The sequence below is a fragment of the Opisthorchis viverrini genome (genome assembly GCF_000715545.1).
Source record: "Opisthorchis viverrini unplaced genomic scaffold opera_v5_249, whole genome shotgun sequence".
Classification (NCBI taxonomy): domain Eukaryota; kingdom Metazoa; phylum Platyhelminthes; class Trematoda; order Opisthorchiida; family Opisthorchiidae; genus Opisthorchis; species Opisthorchis viverrini.
This window is the reverse complement of record NW_008751907.1, coordinates 501,578-515,286: the sequence shown is the minus strand read 5'-3', so window position 1 is coordinate 515,286 and position 13,709 is coordinate 501,578. Positions and strand designations below refer to the sequence as shown.

At 44.1% G+C, this 13,709-nt stretch overlaps 3 protein-coding genes across 3 annotated transcripts in view; 2 read left to right on the top strand and 1 right to left on the bottom strand.

Annotated features, from left to right (window-relative positions):
* Window positions 1–12,844, top strand: part of T265_09017 (hypothetical protein) — a gene marked incomplete at both ends in the record, with an annotated part of 16,537 nt that extends 3,693 nt beyond the window's left edge. Inside the window, 2 exons of the mRNA XM_009174978.1 lie at window positions 8,320–8,432; window positions 12,761–12,844. Coding sequence (XP_009173242.1) covers window positions 8,320–8,432; window positions 12,761–12,844 — 197 coding nt within the window. The remainder of the gene's footprint in view (window positions 1–8,319; window positions 8,433–12,760) is intronic.
* The window catches only part of T265_09016 (hypothetical protein), a gene marked incomplete at both ends in the record, with an annotated part of 39,173 nt that overhangs the window by 4,645 nt on the left and 20,819 nt on the right, over window positions 1–13,709 (bottom strand). Inside the window, one exon of the mRNA XM_009174977.1 lies at window positions 2,291–2,440. Coding sequence (XP_009173241.1) covers window positions 2,291–2,440 — 150 coding nt within the window. The remainder of the gene's footprint in view (window positions 1–2,290; window positions 2,441–13,709) is intronic.
* T265_09015 (hypothetical protein) overlaps window positions 13,023–13,709 on the top strand; it is a gene marked incomplete at both ends in the record, with an annotated part of 6,720 nt that continues 6,033 nt past the window's right edge. Inside the window, one exon of the mRNA XM_009174976.1 lies at window positions 13,023–13,220. Coding sequence (XP_009173240.1) covers window positions 13,023–13,220 — 198 coding nt within the window. The remainder of the gene's footprint in view (window positions 13,221–13,709) is intronic.

Below are 13,709 nucleotides of genomic sequence, written 5' to 3'. Positions count from 1 at the left end.
TTTCTTTACAATAAGGCTTTCAAATAAGTCATGGCTGTACGGCAGTGAAGCATTGGTGTTGAGCACTGATGTCATGCTGTCGTTGATGATGATGATGATGATGATGATGATGAGGCCGTCCTTTTCGAACGGATGTTGGTTTTGTAAGTGGGGAGTTTTTATAGTGTACATCCTGGAGTATTCCATTCCGGTACACAAACTTGTATGTAAACAGATTCAGGTTGCCGAAGCGCTAATACAATGTGGCACGTTCAAAATAACATCTGAAGATACCGCGATAACACTAGACACACTTGGAACCGCTTTACTTTGTCTCCGGTCACATCACAGCCAGTATGCATGAGCGATTATTAGCTGAACGGAAATATGACATACAGACTTGTGTTTGCGCATGCGCGTGTTTGTTTACAAGCCACAACTAAAATGCTAGGTACTGTAGCCAAGGCATCTGAACTTGACATTTGAATGCAGAGACCGCCACCTGAGGCCTCCTGGTGAGTTTTTTCAAGGGTTTGCCTACCAGGATCTCAGCAGAACCATGAAACCAACCGACACTCACTCGGGACACCGAACATAAACCATATCAATGGGGGTGGTTAGAGCGCCCTTATATTGGACAGTCACCACGCACGCATCAATGACTGGTTCAAATTTTGGTGACGGAGCAGATCCGCCAACACTACAAGTTTCTGGAAGAAACGACTGCAATTTATTGAGTTAGGCAGTTTACCTAGCATTGTCGAATACGGGCGAAACTGGTCTGACTTTTCGAACCACACCAAGCACAAGTCCTGTGTTCAAAGTTGAGATAGGCGCACGAAGTAGTAACTCCAATACCTACTGACGTTATCACAACCCTTCAGAAGTAGTAGATAATGTAACGCAGACCAATCGATGAACGCAACAGTCAATAAAGAACTTGATCAAGTCCTTAAAAGGAACACAACTCTGTTTGATTAGATAAAAAGTTAATAAGCTCATTAAGTGCTACGGAGCAATTACGGACGCAAATCCGTAAAAACCGTGATACAAGGATGACCCATATTCAGGGAGACTTTTGACTCTCCTGACGAGTGGCTTCTACATTGAAGGGTTTACTTCCACAATTGCTGAATACAATAAGGTTAAACTTCGAATAAGCTGGCTGATTGGTTGAATTGGAAAAGACAGTCGCGATCGAAGTTATCGTAACGTTGAGTCACAGCATACAGCAGTATGGAAAAATCTCACTCACAGAGTTAGGCGTTGACCGGTTTTCGTGCACAAGCGTCAGATAATGAGCACTCCACCATTCACCGTACTGGGGCAAGTTCTTTTAAACTATTCTAGTCCGATCGAACAGTATTTAATGGTTCTCTCACATTGCGTGTGGATCGATGGTGTCATCAGTCCATAGTTTTCCATGCTGGGCCACGTTTCAGAGTGCTTTGTAAAATGAAGCTTCAACTGGTCGCTAGTTCATTCTTAACGGCGGATTGTATAGACAGCATGTCTGGTCATTTGGTAGTATTCGAAATTTAAGAGGCTTCTCTGTAGTATCCTCTAGTTTAAGGGTCATCAAAATATCACAGTCCAGTGTCACTGCGTGAATTTTTCTTCGAGGCCTACCCCAGTGCAGAATCTGGGAGGGTGATATAAAGGTTGACTTTTCTGTAGATTGACTTGTCGCTGAATGATGCAAAGTGGCTGCTTTCACTGACACACTTTTGATCGTCTATGCCCTTATCGAAAATCAGTCTGGATGCTCATGCGATTACCACATGACGGTTGTTCTTTCAGCGGGTCCGTTGACCAACAGCTCAGGTATCGACCAGAACTAGAAACTTTTCAACAGATGGCTATGTGAAACTGTGTGCTATGAACTTTTACGATACGGTCAGGAAAGGTCATAAAACACTCATCGTCCATCTCACATGTGGAAGAATCACCATTAAGTGATGCATTGAAGAAGCTCAAGATTTCCAATAATCCAAGTTAATCGATTCATTCACTTATGTAATATGTGCTTGAAGGTGGAACAGGTAGATAACAGGCATAATTTTCATATTTGAACGGAACCGTGGTGTGATGCCATTCCGCATGCTTTCAGCAGCCATAATACTGGTAAAACATGACCAGATCATGAGAATGAAGTCGTAGATTCTGTGATCGCTGAAAACTTGATTGATTGAGAGTGAGTATTTTGATTGGCACTAAATTCGAGATACAACAGGATGGTTAACGTCAAGTGTTGGCTAAAAATAGATATTCATGAACTAGTTAGTGCTTGCGTTTTGGAAGCAGCACTCACAACAGGATCTGAAGGATGATAGACGTTGAGAATACGACGGCACAGATGGCGCGGGAGAATACTATCCTGTGTTGTATAAGCCCCAGGTCGAATGCCACGGAGAGTCAAGTACACGGGTAGTGGTGATCCAAGGCAAAAGAAGTTTTGAAGCTGTAACGGAAAATGAATAAATGCAGAGTGCAAGAATGTTGACACTAAGTTGCTGAAGCCAAAATCACCGAGGGTAATTAATCTAAAAGTTTTATAAAATTACCAGGGCTAAGCTGAATCCGGGAAACCGGTGAAGAGCCTCTTGATAAAAACTTGGGAATGGTTCGCCTGTAGAGTCATTGTTGGATAGGCAGGCCTGTACAATGGATAAACAGGTAATGCTGAGGAAGGCCGAGAAAACCGTGGCCAGTAGTTTTCTTTCGCATGAACTCAGTGTGACTTGAACCACTAAATTATACTCACCTGATGAGCTAAAGTCGGAGAAAGCTAGCAAGATTTCTAAACTTACCATCAAAATTTAGACTTAAGTGAACGCTAAGTATTTAGAGTAGAAAAAGCCTTTCCCACGGGTAATGGAGTTCAGCTAGGGTGGTGGGTGACGCAGTGACTCAAGACCAATGAGCATTCACTCTTTGAGATCATTGACAAAATAGTGTGAGCGCGAAGTTGCGAACAACGTTAGCCCTGTGCAATTATGCACAGATTAGACCTTTTATAGGACAGATAATTCAAACAGGTCTAAATAACAAGGATCATCGACAGGCGTAATATAGAACTTGGGTACAAAGAGCCCTGAGAAATGAGAAAATTCAGGTCAACGACAAAGAACATGAAGCATGCCGGCGGCCACATATGCAGCAAGAAGCCTCGAAAGTAGGAACTTACGGAAACACAATTCTCTACGTGGATGGGCTCAGGTAAACTCGCAAATTCCGCTTTTCACGCGAAAACAGCCTCTGACAATACCAGTATAATGAAACCATTTTGCCATCCCACCCCATTGCTTGTGCTCTAAGCCACTATACCAAACTTGATCGTCCGTTGAAAATATGAATGAGATGGCGTGTGATGCCAGCATCACACATTTACCACTGCACTATTGGTACTCCACATGGAGGATTTATTAGATTTGTATAGAGATTTGAAACATCAGATAATACCGGTTTCAGGAGTTTGCGGAGTTCGAAGAAAGATGAGTTTCGAACAGTCAAGACAGTTCCTTGATACAAGCCACCACTTTGCATACAGGTCAACTAACTACCCGGCTCATGAGAAATGTACTTTACTTGTCCTCAATGAGGCTAGACCGTTTGTTTTTGTGAAGTTCAAGCAGACAACCATGCCCCCAATCAACTGTTTGAGAACGTTTGCGTCAACTCCAATAGATTGAGCTTTCCCCACCGAAGTTAGGATAACCAGATCCCCATCGACAACGAGACAATACATTCTGAGCTGTTTGGAGGATCATTCGAGAGCTCGACATCGACAATTCAATTGACCCAGTCTAATCAATACTTGCGCGCTAGTGATAGCTTTTTAGCATACATGTGCACCAAAAGATGACCCTGAGGCATTCGATTATGCGACTGCCAATGTCGCAAGCGTGATGGAACAGCCAGTTCTGTCTAAGCCATAGACATTCTGATCTGACAAAAAACCTTGCAGAATAACCCTTTCAGCACGTGATCTAATACAAATTTCAGTCCATTATGGGATATATCGAAACCGTCTGTTTGAGAACGCTGAACAACTGTCAGTTACATCGCTTCATCAATGCTTAGTCAGAAGATAACGAGGAGTGACTGAGTATAAAGTTTCCGCACACCCAGTTTGTTGCTGATAACGGAGTTTCGACTATTCTTGCTATCCAATTATTTCCAATGTGTCTAAAATAAAGTGGATAATCAAAATGAGTCTATGGGCCTACCAGACGTGTTTGGGCGATTCACACTGTCAAGACTCCTAAAAACAGTCCGCGCAGGACCAGCACCCTGAATCGACCGCACGGAGATGGCTTACGGTTACTATGGCGCAGTATTCATTCGTGTAGCCTAACAACTACGAGTAAGGTGTTATGGGATAACCGCGCGTAGGATTGACAATCGTTTGGTCTATTGTTCAAAATCTATACGTCATGGTATAGGCATCACTGCAATTCAGTTCAGTTAGACAGGCGTGAAAAGTGTACGTATGTGCGCTGCTTCGGGTCAGCACAACTTAGGGTAGTCGACAGTGAATACGGGTATGGTGTGTACAAAATAGTAACAGGGCAGTAGGGGACTGATGATTAGGAATAGTCAAACCAGCGCTTCCGGTTACGTGGAAACACCATGGACATGGGTCTTTTTAGTTGTTCTGACAGACCAAGCTTGCAGAAGACATACATCAGTGCACCTAAGATCTACCTTTGTGTTTTTCATGTTGCGTCTTCAGATGAGAAGTTGCCTATTTCGTGGTATCTTCCAGTCAGGACCTGCCTAAGCAAACAGAGCACGACAAGGCAGACGGTCACCTGGAATAAAACTCACACAACCAAGCCACGGTAGCTCGTGAAGCCGAACCAACTTAGCAATTGGATAAGCAGCTGATCTGTTGCCAGAAATTATTGGTTGTATATTGTTACTGCTAATAAGATGTACCCACGATATAAATTATCATCATCATCAAAGACAGCAACATCAGTGTTGGCACTGATGCTTCACTACCGTAGATATAAATACCATGCTTTATACTCAATCGGCGGGCTAATGTCAAGTCGACCCACGGGGAACCCAATTTGAAGTAAAGCAGAACGGGCCTGACTCTGGGATATATTTTGACGGCTACTTTACCATCAGATGTGGAGCAACTACTCAGATAATTAAAGATGGTAGCTACCTATAGTGGTCTCGGCGCCATAACCAGCCTTAGCAGAGCACTCATCCAGTCATATGGCCTCGCAATTTGAAGGTGCAAGGTGCACGGGGGCACAAGTTAAATTACTCAGTGTATCTTATGGCCGGAATGAACCTAAAAAACGTAGCGCGGCACTATCATCCCCGGTGTTGGTAGATATACCGAGGTTAGTCTCGACAAAGGCTACATTGAAAAGCTAGCGCGTTAACACTGGTTGAATTGGATGAAATGAAATAATCAAATAATCGTTCAGCTGTAACACCCTTCCGGTGCCTAGCTGCCATGCCATGCGGAGGAAGCACGAGGGCTGGGATACTGCCAGGTCGCCCAGGCCTAGACAGGGGAAATCGAGTGGCAGAGGTCGGGTTCGAACCACGAACCTTTCGGTCAGTAAATTCGCGCTCTAAGCACTTGGGCCATCTCGCACTCCTTGGATGAAGTGAAGTGCCGTCTAATCGAACTCTCTCCTAATCTCCAAAAAAAGGTTGAGATGATATCATCGTTTTGTTTTGAACACACGATGGGTACACCGAACTCAGTGAAAAAAGTTATAAGTTGACTCAGATCTACTTTGATAATTGAGTGGATGGATAGTCGTTTCTTTACAATATACAAAAACGAATATTTTGGAGGTCCAATGGGTGCTTTTTGGCACTTCTACGTTTCCGTGTTAATATGTCATCTTGCAGATGAGATCAGCCTGTGCTGTCAGTATCGCCTCTCAAATTTCATCCATATCAGCCCAGTAGTTTAATCACCATATCATATTCGTATGGCCTAAGTCCGTAGGATGCCTATGGGGTGTTGACAACATTACTGTGGATTGAACTGGTACATCTGTTTTGACCAGCAAAACCGGTTCAAAACACATGGGGACTGTCTCGATCATATTGAGTAGCGTTTAGGTTTGTGTATGTTCAGAGATATTAACTTAAAGCGCCGAATACTTTACTAACGTAAGCGTCCTTGAAAGAACAATATCGATTGGTAGTTGTCATTCTAATTAAACCAGATAGAAGTGAAGTGGAATTCCGAAAAACCGTAACACTAAGAATGTACGTACGATGCCGTCGTATGCCTCCAAAAGCTCAGTTACACAACCGAGAAAAAGCTGACAGCACAAACTGCATCGATTAGCCACCACATCTTACAGTTTCCAGCCAAGTGCGATGAAGGTCACCTGGACTCTGCCAACAACACTCAAACTATGACTTATCTCTTTCAAACGCTTTTGTAAAGTCATTTGTTGTACACCACACAATTCGCTTCATTCTTGAGAAAAGACAAAGCAACGCTGCTCCTGAGAGATTATGATCGGGCGTGCATGGAACACGACCGAGACACCGCAGTGCGCAGTACTGGATATTTTCCATGACTGAGGTATGCAACCAAGAGCACGTCTTCTATTTGCCTCATTACAAATTCAACCGATGAATTAGGAGAGTTTCTAAGGGACATTCAAAGAACTAGCTGGTCGATAGAATGGAGTACACTCATGAAAGAAAAGAAATACCAAGACTGGTTCGTTTGCATACACGGTGTTCCCCTAACAGCTGGCGGAATGAGAAAGTGATCAATGTCGTCTCCACCCGGTCGGAATCTCGCCTGCTGCCAGTGTTTCGCGTGTCGCTGTAGGACGACAGAGAATCAGTGATGCTGGAAGCTCTGTTACAAGCGCTTAGAGTGACACCTCTTGGGTTACCACATTCGCTGCGGGTACACATTTTAAAATAGGCACTATGAAGGACGTGCTCCAACTGTTTGGGACGGCCTCTGTCTTCTAGGCAGATAAATAAGTCAAACAGGTATTAAGTGAGAATCCGGCAAGGTGGGAGATCATCGTGACACTTGATTGCGGATATACAATCATACGATTCTGAAATGAAATGGGTTCCATATTCGCAGTCCATGTTTCCGGTACTGACCAGCAGTCTAAATCATAAGTAGCAAATTATCACTAGAATCCCTGATGACTTCATTGACAAAAGGTCTCCTGGGTCCTGTTTTAGAAACCAAATGAAACAATTTGGGGGCATTCCCACAATTTTTAGTTCATTCCATATCTTTGATGTCCTGGATCCACCAGGCTTCCCAATCTGTATGTACACTCAGTTTTAATTGGCGTCGGGTTTTGGTTGCAACCGGAGGGAATCTGTCTTCAGATCTGCAACAAATCCCAAAACTCGAGAAAGACTGGCTGGAAATGACCGCAAACGCTGTTTTGGCTTCGCATACAGCTTTGAATATCTCGAACAAGTGGTCCCTCACACCTGAAATCCCCAGGTGGGTGGTGGAGAAGCCGTCTACGAAATATTTAGTTGACTTTTGAGTCCATGAGTTTCTCAGTAGCCAGGTGGGGTGCGTATTTTGCGTATAACAGAGAAGTAGAATGAAAAGTGGCGATGTATGAATGGGTCACTGCGGTCCACATAGGCATTCCAGAAGGGGAGATCCTCGTAATCAATAGCTATTCGGGTGCGGGGTCGATTAGTTGGTGACCGCCATGAGGTCAAACGATTCCAAATGCTTCGAGAATTCGTGGAGCAGAAGCTATTCTAGCTTTTACATTTTGAAGCACCACACTAGGAGTACGATGTTTGACACAGCGGCATCTCAACTGATCATAAGTGCAACGGCATACTTGGCGCACTGGTTATTTGAGGCATATCTTCGTTTCGTGTTTGAACACTGAATTTCCACTCGTCATCGATTAATTTCATGCACTCATTCATTATTGACCTCCAACTTTTTTTTATTCAACTTTCTCTTGTGGAGTCGAATATGGCTTACTGAGGCAATCGATCACAGCACGCGTCCTAGCCATTGTGAGTGATGGTGTTTCAAAATGAAGACAACAATAAAACCGTCCAATTTTGGAAACCTAACGGCAGACATCTTGCTTGCTCAAAAGCTGTTCCTACCAGGCGCGCCTAATGCTTCACAGTCAGTTGATATCCAAAGTGGCCACCTACCCAGAGGACCAACGCACGATGCAGTGCGTCGAACTAGTGTGCAGAGGGACAGCGTGTGATAGTTCGTCCCTGTCATGCCATATGAATGCTCCTAAAGCCGAGTTCGTCCCTGTCATGCCATATGAATGCTACTAAAACATTGATTGTGTGTTTCATCCTTAAGCCCATCAGTGCCGAAGCTTAGTCCTGCGTGCACAGTTTCCGTTCACGAATTCCAGTGTGATCCAGCGGGTATTCTGGCAAAGGCTTATATTGTGGAGTTACCAGGCGACGCACAACACAAGGTTAGGCTAGGGCTCTGCAAGTGGACAACACTACGGTCCGATAGTGATACAGGTTTGAGAAACCAATCCGCAACTTTTCATTGATGACGTTATCAGGCTTCGACTGTCCAACTATGAACGTTCAGTCATCGTAGTCAATAATACAGTTTAAAACAATCGGTACAGAGCCTCAGAACCAATCAGATAGAGACTCACTCACAGACAAACATCCGCTGAAACACATTGGGAGCTGCAAAGAATGCTGCCTGTGGTTTAATAAAATTCCATGGTTCCGTAATAGCAAACTGAGGCTATCTCTGGACAGAAGCGAATTTCGATCGATTTCTGGAGCACAAGTCTGATATCATAAATGGACGCTTTCGTAAGCATGGAGTTACGTCAAAATCCATCAAGGTATTGCTTGGTACCGCAAAAGCAATCAGAAAGCAGTGCTACGTCGTTTTCGTCATTTGGGTTGCGGAGGCGTTGATCAGGAAGTAAACAAACCCCATTCTAATTAGAGGTGTTAACAAGGAAATCAAGCTCAATGTTCGTTCATGATGTTTTTCTACATTTGAAGATTCTGTACGAAAACCGCTTCATTTCTCGGTTGGCACTATATTCGGTACATTGTAGTATATGTTTCCTACATAGCACATTACTTATAAGGTTGGTGAAATCACCTTGACAGTCCACTAATAGTTCTTTCTTGGGGTTCATCAATTAGGCGAAGCAACATTACAAATGGTGTGCCATGATAAGGAAGTCTACTGCGACCTCTTGAATTTCGTGCTGATTGGAACGTGAGACAGTCTTTGTGCAACAGTTGAATGATGGCATAACTGAGTGACTCAGTGCAATGTTCGGTTAATATCAACGTGATTTGAGATCCGCCAACTGCGCACAAGTTGGTGCTCAGAAGGTTGATGGGAACTCTGGCGCAATGTTCGGTTAATATCAACGTGATTTGCGATCCGCCAACTGCGCACAAGTTGGCGTTCAGAAGGTTGATGGGAACTCTGGGACTGCGTCTACCTGATAAGCTCCAAAATGCTTGAAATCGACAGTTGATTGTCAAAGAGTTTTCAACAACTCCATGTGTACTCATTGTTTCCAGTAATCATTTGGACCACGTACGACACGGTACGATGAATACAATGATACAATAAAGTTGTACAAACCTCAAGTCGTAGGATTAACCCGGTTTGGGAACTCCTAATTCCAAACGGGATTCCAAAGTTCACACCGACCCAAGCAAAGGTGGCCACAAGATAGCGAAACCCACGAGCTGATTTAAACGAGACGTGTGATGACAAGGCCAAAGACGGGCTTACGTTCAGGTCAATACAAAAAAGGCGGTATGAGCGCCACTCAGAAACAACAATGCGTTTGAGGACATCAATCACAAAGAAATGAAGTAAAAATGGAAACCTCACCAATGCTGAACCCCGCTTGATACGAAAAAGTGGCGAAAATTCCCGGAAGCCCTGGGTTGCGAAACGTTCTGGTATGGTCTTTGGAATATTGTTGAATTAGTCCGGCACTCTGTTTACTGTGAGGGAGTCCTACAAGACCATTCTGTCGCGGGTGGCAAAGGCACTTTTTACATCAGAGGATTTAGAGATTTGGCCTTCAGTGAACACGCAGCAACCCCAACATTTGCCATGGGGCGAACAATTAATCGACGCAGTCTCGATATCTCATACACTTACGGAGACACGATCCTCATCTGCAGCAACACACCATCGGTAAATACTGGCGCTTGACTATCATAAAACAATGAGAGACGAGCGCTCTACTGAACAGAGGAAACAAACAAACAACGCCAATTTACGACTAACTTTGGGTTATTGATTTACAACGAACCGTTTGCTTGACTCAAAGCTGGAAAACAACATGTCAGTCCCCGCCCAAAATGAGTTTGTATCCAATGGAGCAGATAAGGCGACTGTCAAAGAGAATAGATGAGCACTTCAACAGCACGGTTAAATGCTCGACTGCGTCACACAGTCAAGGGACCGATCCAAACAATTCGCCTCGCTTCTCATTGTGTGCTCGATGAAATAGTGGGGCTATTTAGGATAGTCAATCAACCCCATTGAGCACGTTTCACTACCCGTAGGTAGTAGTTTTATTTAGACGGAATGTAGCAGTGAAAGACAAACGATGATCGAAAAGGAAACAAGTTGGTTAATCCAAACGGTAGCCGAACTCAAAGTGACGATATAATAAGACACAATTTACCATCTATTTGTGTGCATACAGGGTCGTAAATTTTGAAGTGGATGGATCTAACAGTCGAGCTTTCTGAGTACAGTACAATACGGTTCAAACCCAGACCACAATAGACCATAGAAAACGATCAAATCAATCAACCCTTCAAATATGATAGCTGCACACATCAATCGACTGACACTTTCGCAAAAGGAAAAGAGCTTTAATTCGTTATAGAAACAATGACAATCCTCCATCTGTAACACCCTTTCGGTGCCTGGCTGCCACACCAGTACAGAGGTGGTGACACTGTCAGGTTTCTAACCCCTAGACAGTAGCGGTAGAGATGCTGAGGTTGCGTTCAAACGACGGACCTTCAGGCCAACAGATTCACGCCTTAACAACTAAGCTCAAGTTTTGATGCATTATACGGAGCTTGCATCCGCCTGGGACGAAAAGCGACAAATTCTGGAGCCGCGGATAGATTTAAATAATAGGAAAGTTCTTTATTAAAGCGTATCTTAAACGGGCACAGGTCACACAACTTGGCGATGGTTGGTCACATGATCTGGACCAGGTAAGCGAACTCTTATGAGGTGTGCATCGTCCTGGACAATGAATTTGTGGTTCCACAACGCTGACCTACCCAATAAGGGTACAGTGTTCAATAGCTTCCTTAATTTTCAATAAAAATGAACAAAACGGCAACCTGGAAACCTGTTTCTGCATGAGCTGTTGTGCTAAATATGCGGGTGATTTAAAATGGACCGATATGTGGCAGCTTACTCGGCAACTTGTCACTGATGAATCATCGCTCTCATATGGACAGATGCTTCTGCAGAGCTACAAGGTCACGTGATCAGTGGCTTTCGTGGATTAGGACGTGTGGATTCAGTAGGTCAGGTCAACAGTAACTTTAATGAAGAAACAGTGTATTATATTCTGTTACTTACCACCGCTTGCGCACAGCAGCAGTGACGGATTCAACAAATCTGAGTGAAGCTGATTACAATTCCAAAAAAATCGATGTGATGGAATTTATGTGAAGCTTGGATGGTAAACACAAGATCGAGACCGCTGACATTTTCTCAACAGGTAGCACATTATCCAAAAGCAATACGATGCATTTGAGTGAGGTCTGGAATCGCAGCTTATCCGACCTTAATTCTCCTTCAGACGTTACCTCTCGGCCACTGTTGATTTAAGAGTTACTGCAACATATTCATGAAGGGATATGGGACGGCGAATACACCTGTGGGGAAAATGCCTTTGTTATTGGTCTCAGCTTGATACATGAGAGAGATATTATGCTTATTTATAAAGCATCATGCACGTGGGACCTTGAATGAACACTACTAATGAGACGCTGAATACTCTTTGTCGGCTCACGACCGGCTTCACCCTTCATTGGACTCTTCAGTTAGGCACAGCTCCGAGTTTTCGTCGATCTACCTAGGTCCAAATTGCACGTAATCGACAAAGTAAATTCATTTTCGAAAACCAAATTAGTTTGAAGATGAGCACACAACTCTTGCCTTTCTCACGAGAGCTTAGAAAACGGTAATTTCGTTCTAGTAAATACCTGCTATGATTCTTTGGGCAATGCCGCCCATCTGGGTTAAACACCCGCAGGGAGACATTACACTGATTACGCCGCTGATTTAGAGCGCGGTCGATGTCAATAGCATCAAGATCCTGGGGTTTACAGAAGCATAACGTCAACTCACCAATGTTGATCCACCCCATTTATCAAGAACACTGATGAAGTCTGATGACTTCTTTGTCAGTGATCATTTGTCCGATATTTCGTAGTTGCACACTATCGGATACGACGGTCGTCGTAACCAAAGAGCAACCTACAGTTTTACACAAGCACAGCACGGACTAAGCAGATCGAAAAACAAATGTCGACCTAAATAGTAACTGACGTCAGGCAAACATGCATGCTCTTCGCAAAATAAGTTGCCAGAGGTAAAACTATACCTACTTGCTGTGTCGAAACAGCTGTTGGTGAGAGATAGTTAAGGCACTCATCACGTGACAAGGAAGCACACACACCAATCACACGCTCTGAAACTCATCCTAATCTAACCCTGAGACGTTATTCTAGTTGTGCTTACTCTTTTCAACTTCAGACTAAATGTGATCAGTATGGTAGTTGTATGTGGTTCGTACAAAAGGCTGCAAAACGTTATGAATTTGACCTTGGAGCTGCGTAGAAAATCACACGGGGCTAGTGGAAAGGCTATGATGCTGCTGAGCTTCGTTGAACCCCATAATACTGAGCTATCGGAAGGTAGGCGGGCGCGTCATTCTATTCCGATAATCCAACACGATCCACTTAACCAGTAGCACACCAGTGACATTTTGCTATTGGGACTTAGCCGTGTGGACAGAATGGAAGGCACCAAGACGCCGAGAGACGGGGGACGATTCGGTCTTGTCCATCCTACTGTGATGAGGCTGTCCGGCCATGCTGGTGGGAACATACACCCCAACGTTCAAGTGGTTCAGGGAAAGAACAGTAAGGAACCAAACGACAGTGAGCATGTATACTACGACAAAGCTGAGAGTGAAATTCAACTGCCGTTTTCAGTAAGTGTGTAGTGGTGTGACAGTAAAAAAAAACAGGCACATAGCAATGACGTACANCTTGGAGCTGCGTAGAAAATCACACGGGGCTAGTGGAAAGGCTATGATGCTGCTGAGCTTCGTTGAACCCCATAATACTGAGCTATCGGAAGGTAGGCGGGCACGTCATTCTATTCCGATAATCCAACACGATCCACTTAACCAGTAGCACACCAGTGACATTTTGCTATTGGGACTTAACCGTGTGGACAGGATGGAAGACACCAAGACGCCGAGAGACGGGGGACGATTCGGTCTTGTCCATGAATACATCCTACTGTGATGAGGCTGTCCGGCCATGCTGGTGGGAACATACACCCCAACGTTCAAGTGGTTCAGGGAAAGAACAGTAAGGAACCAAACGACAGTGAGCATGTATACTACGACAAAGCTGAGAGTGAAATTCAACTGCCGTTTTCAGTAAGTGTGTAGTGGTGTGACAGTAAAAAAAAA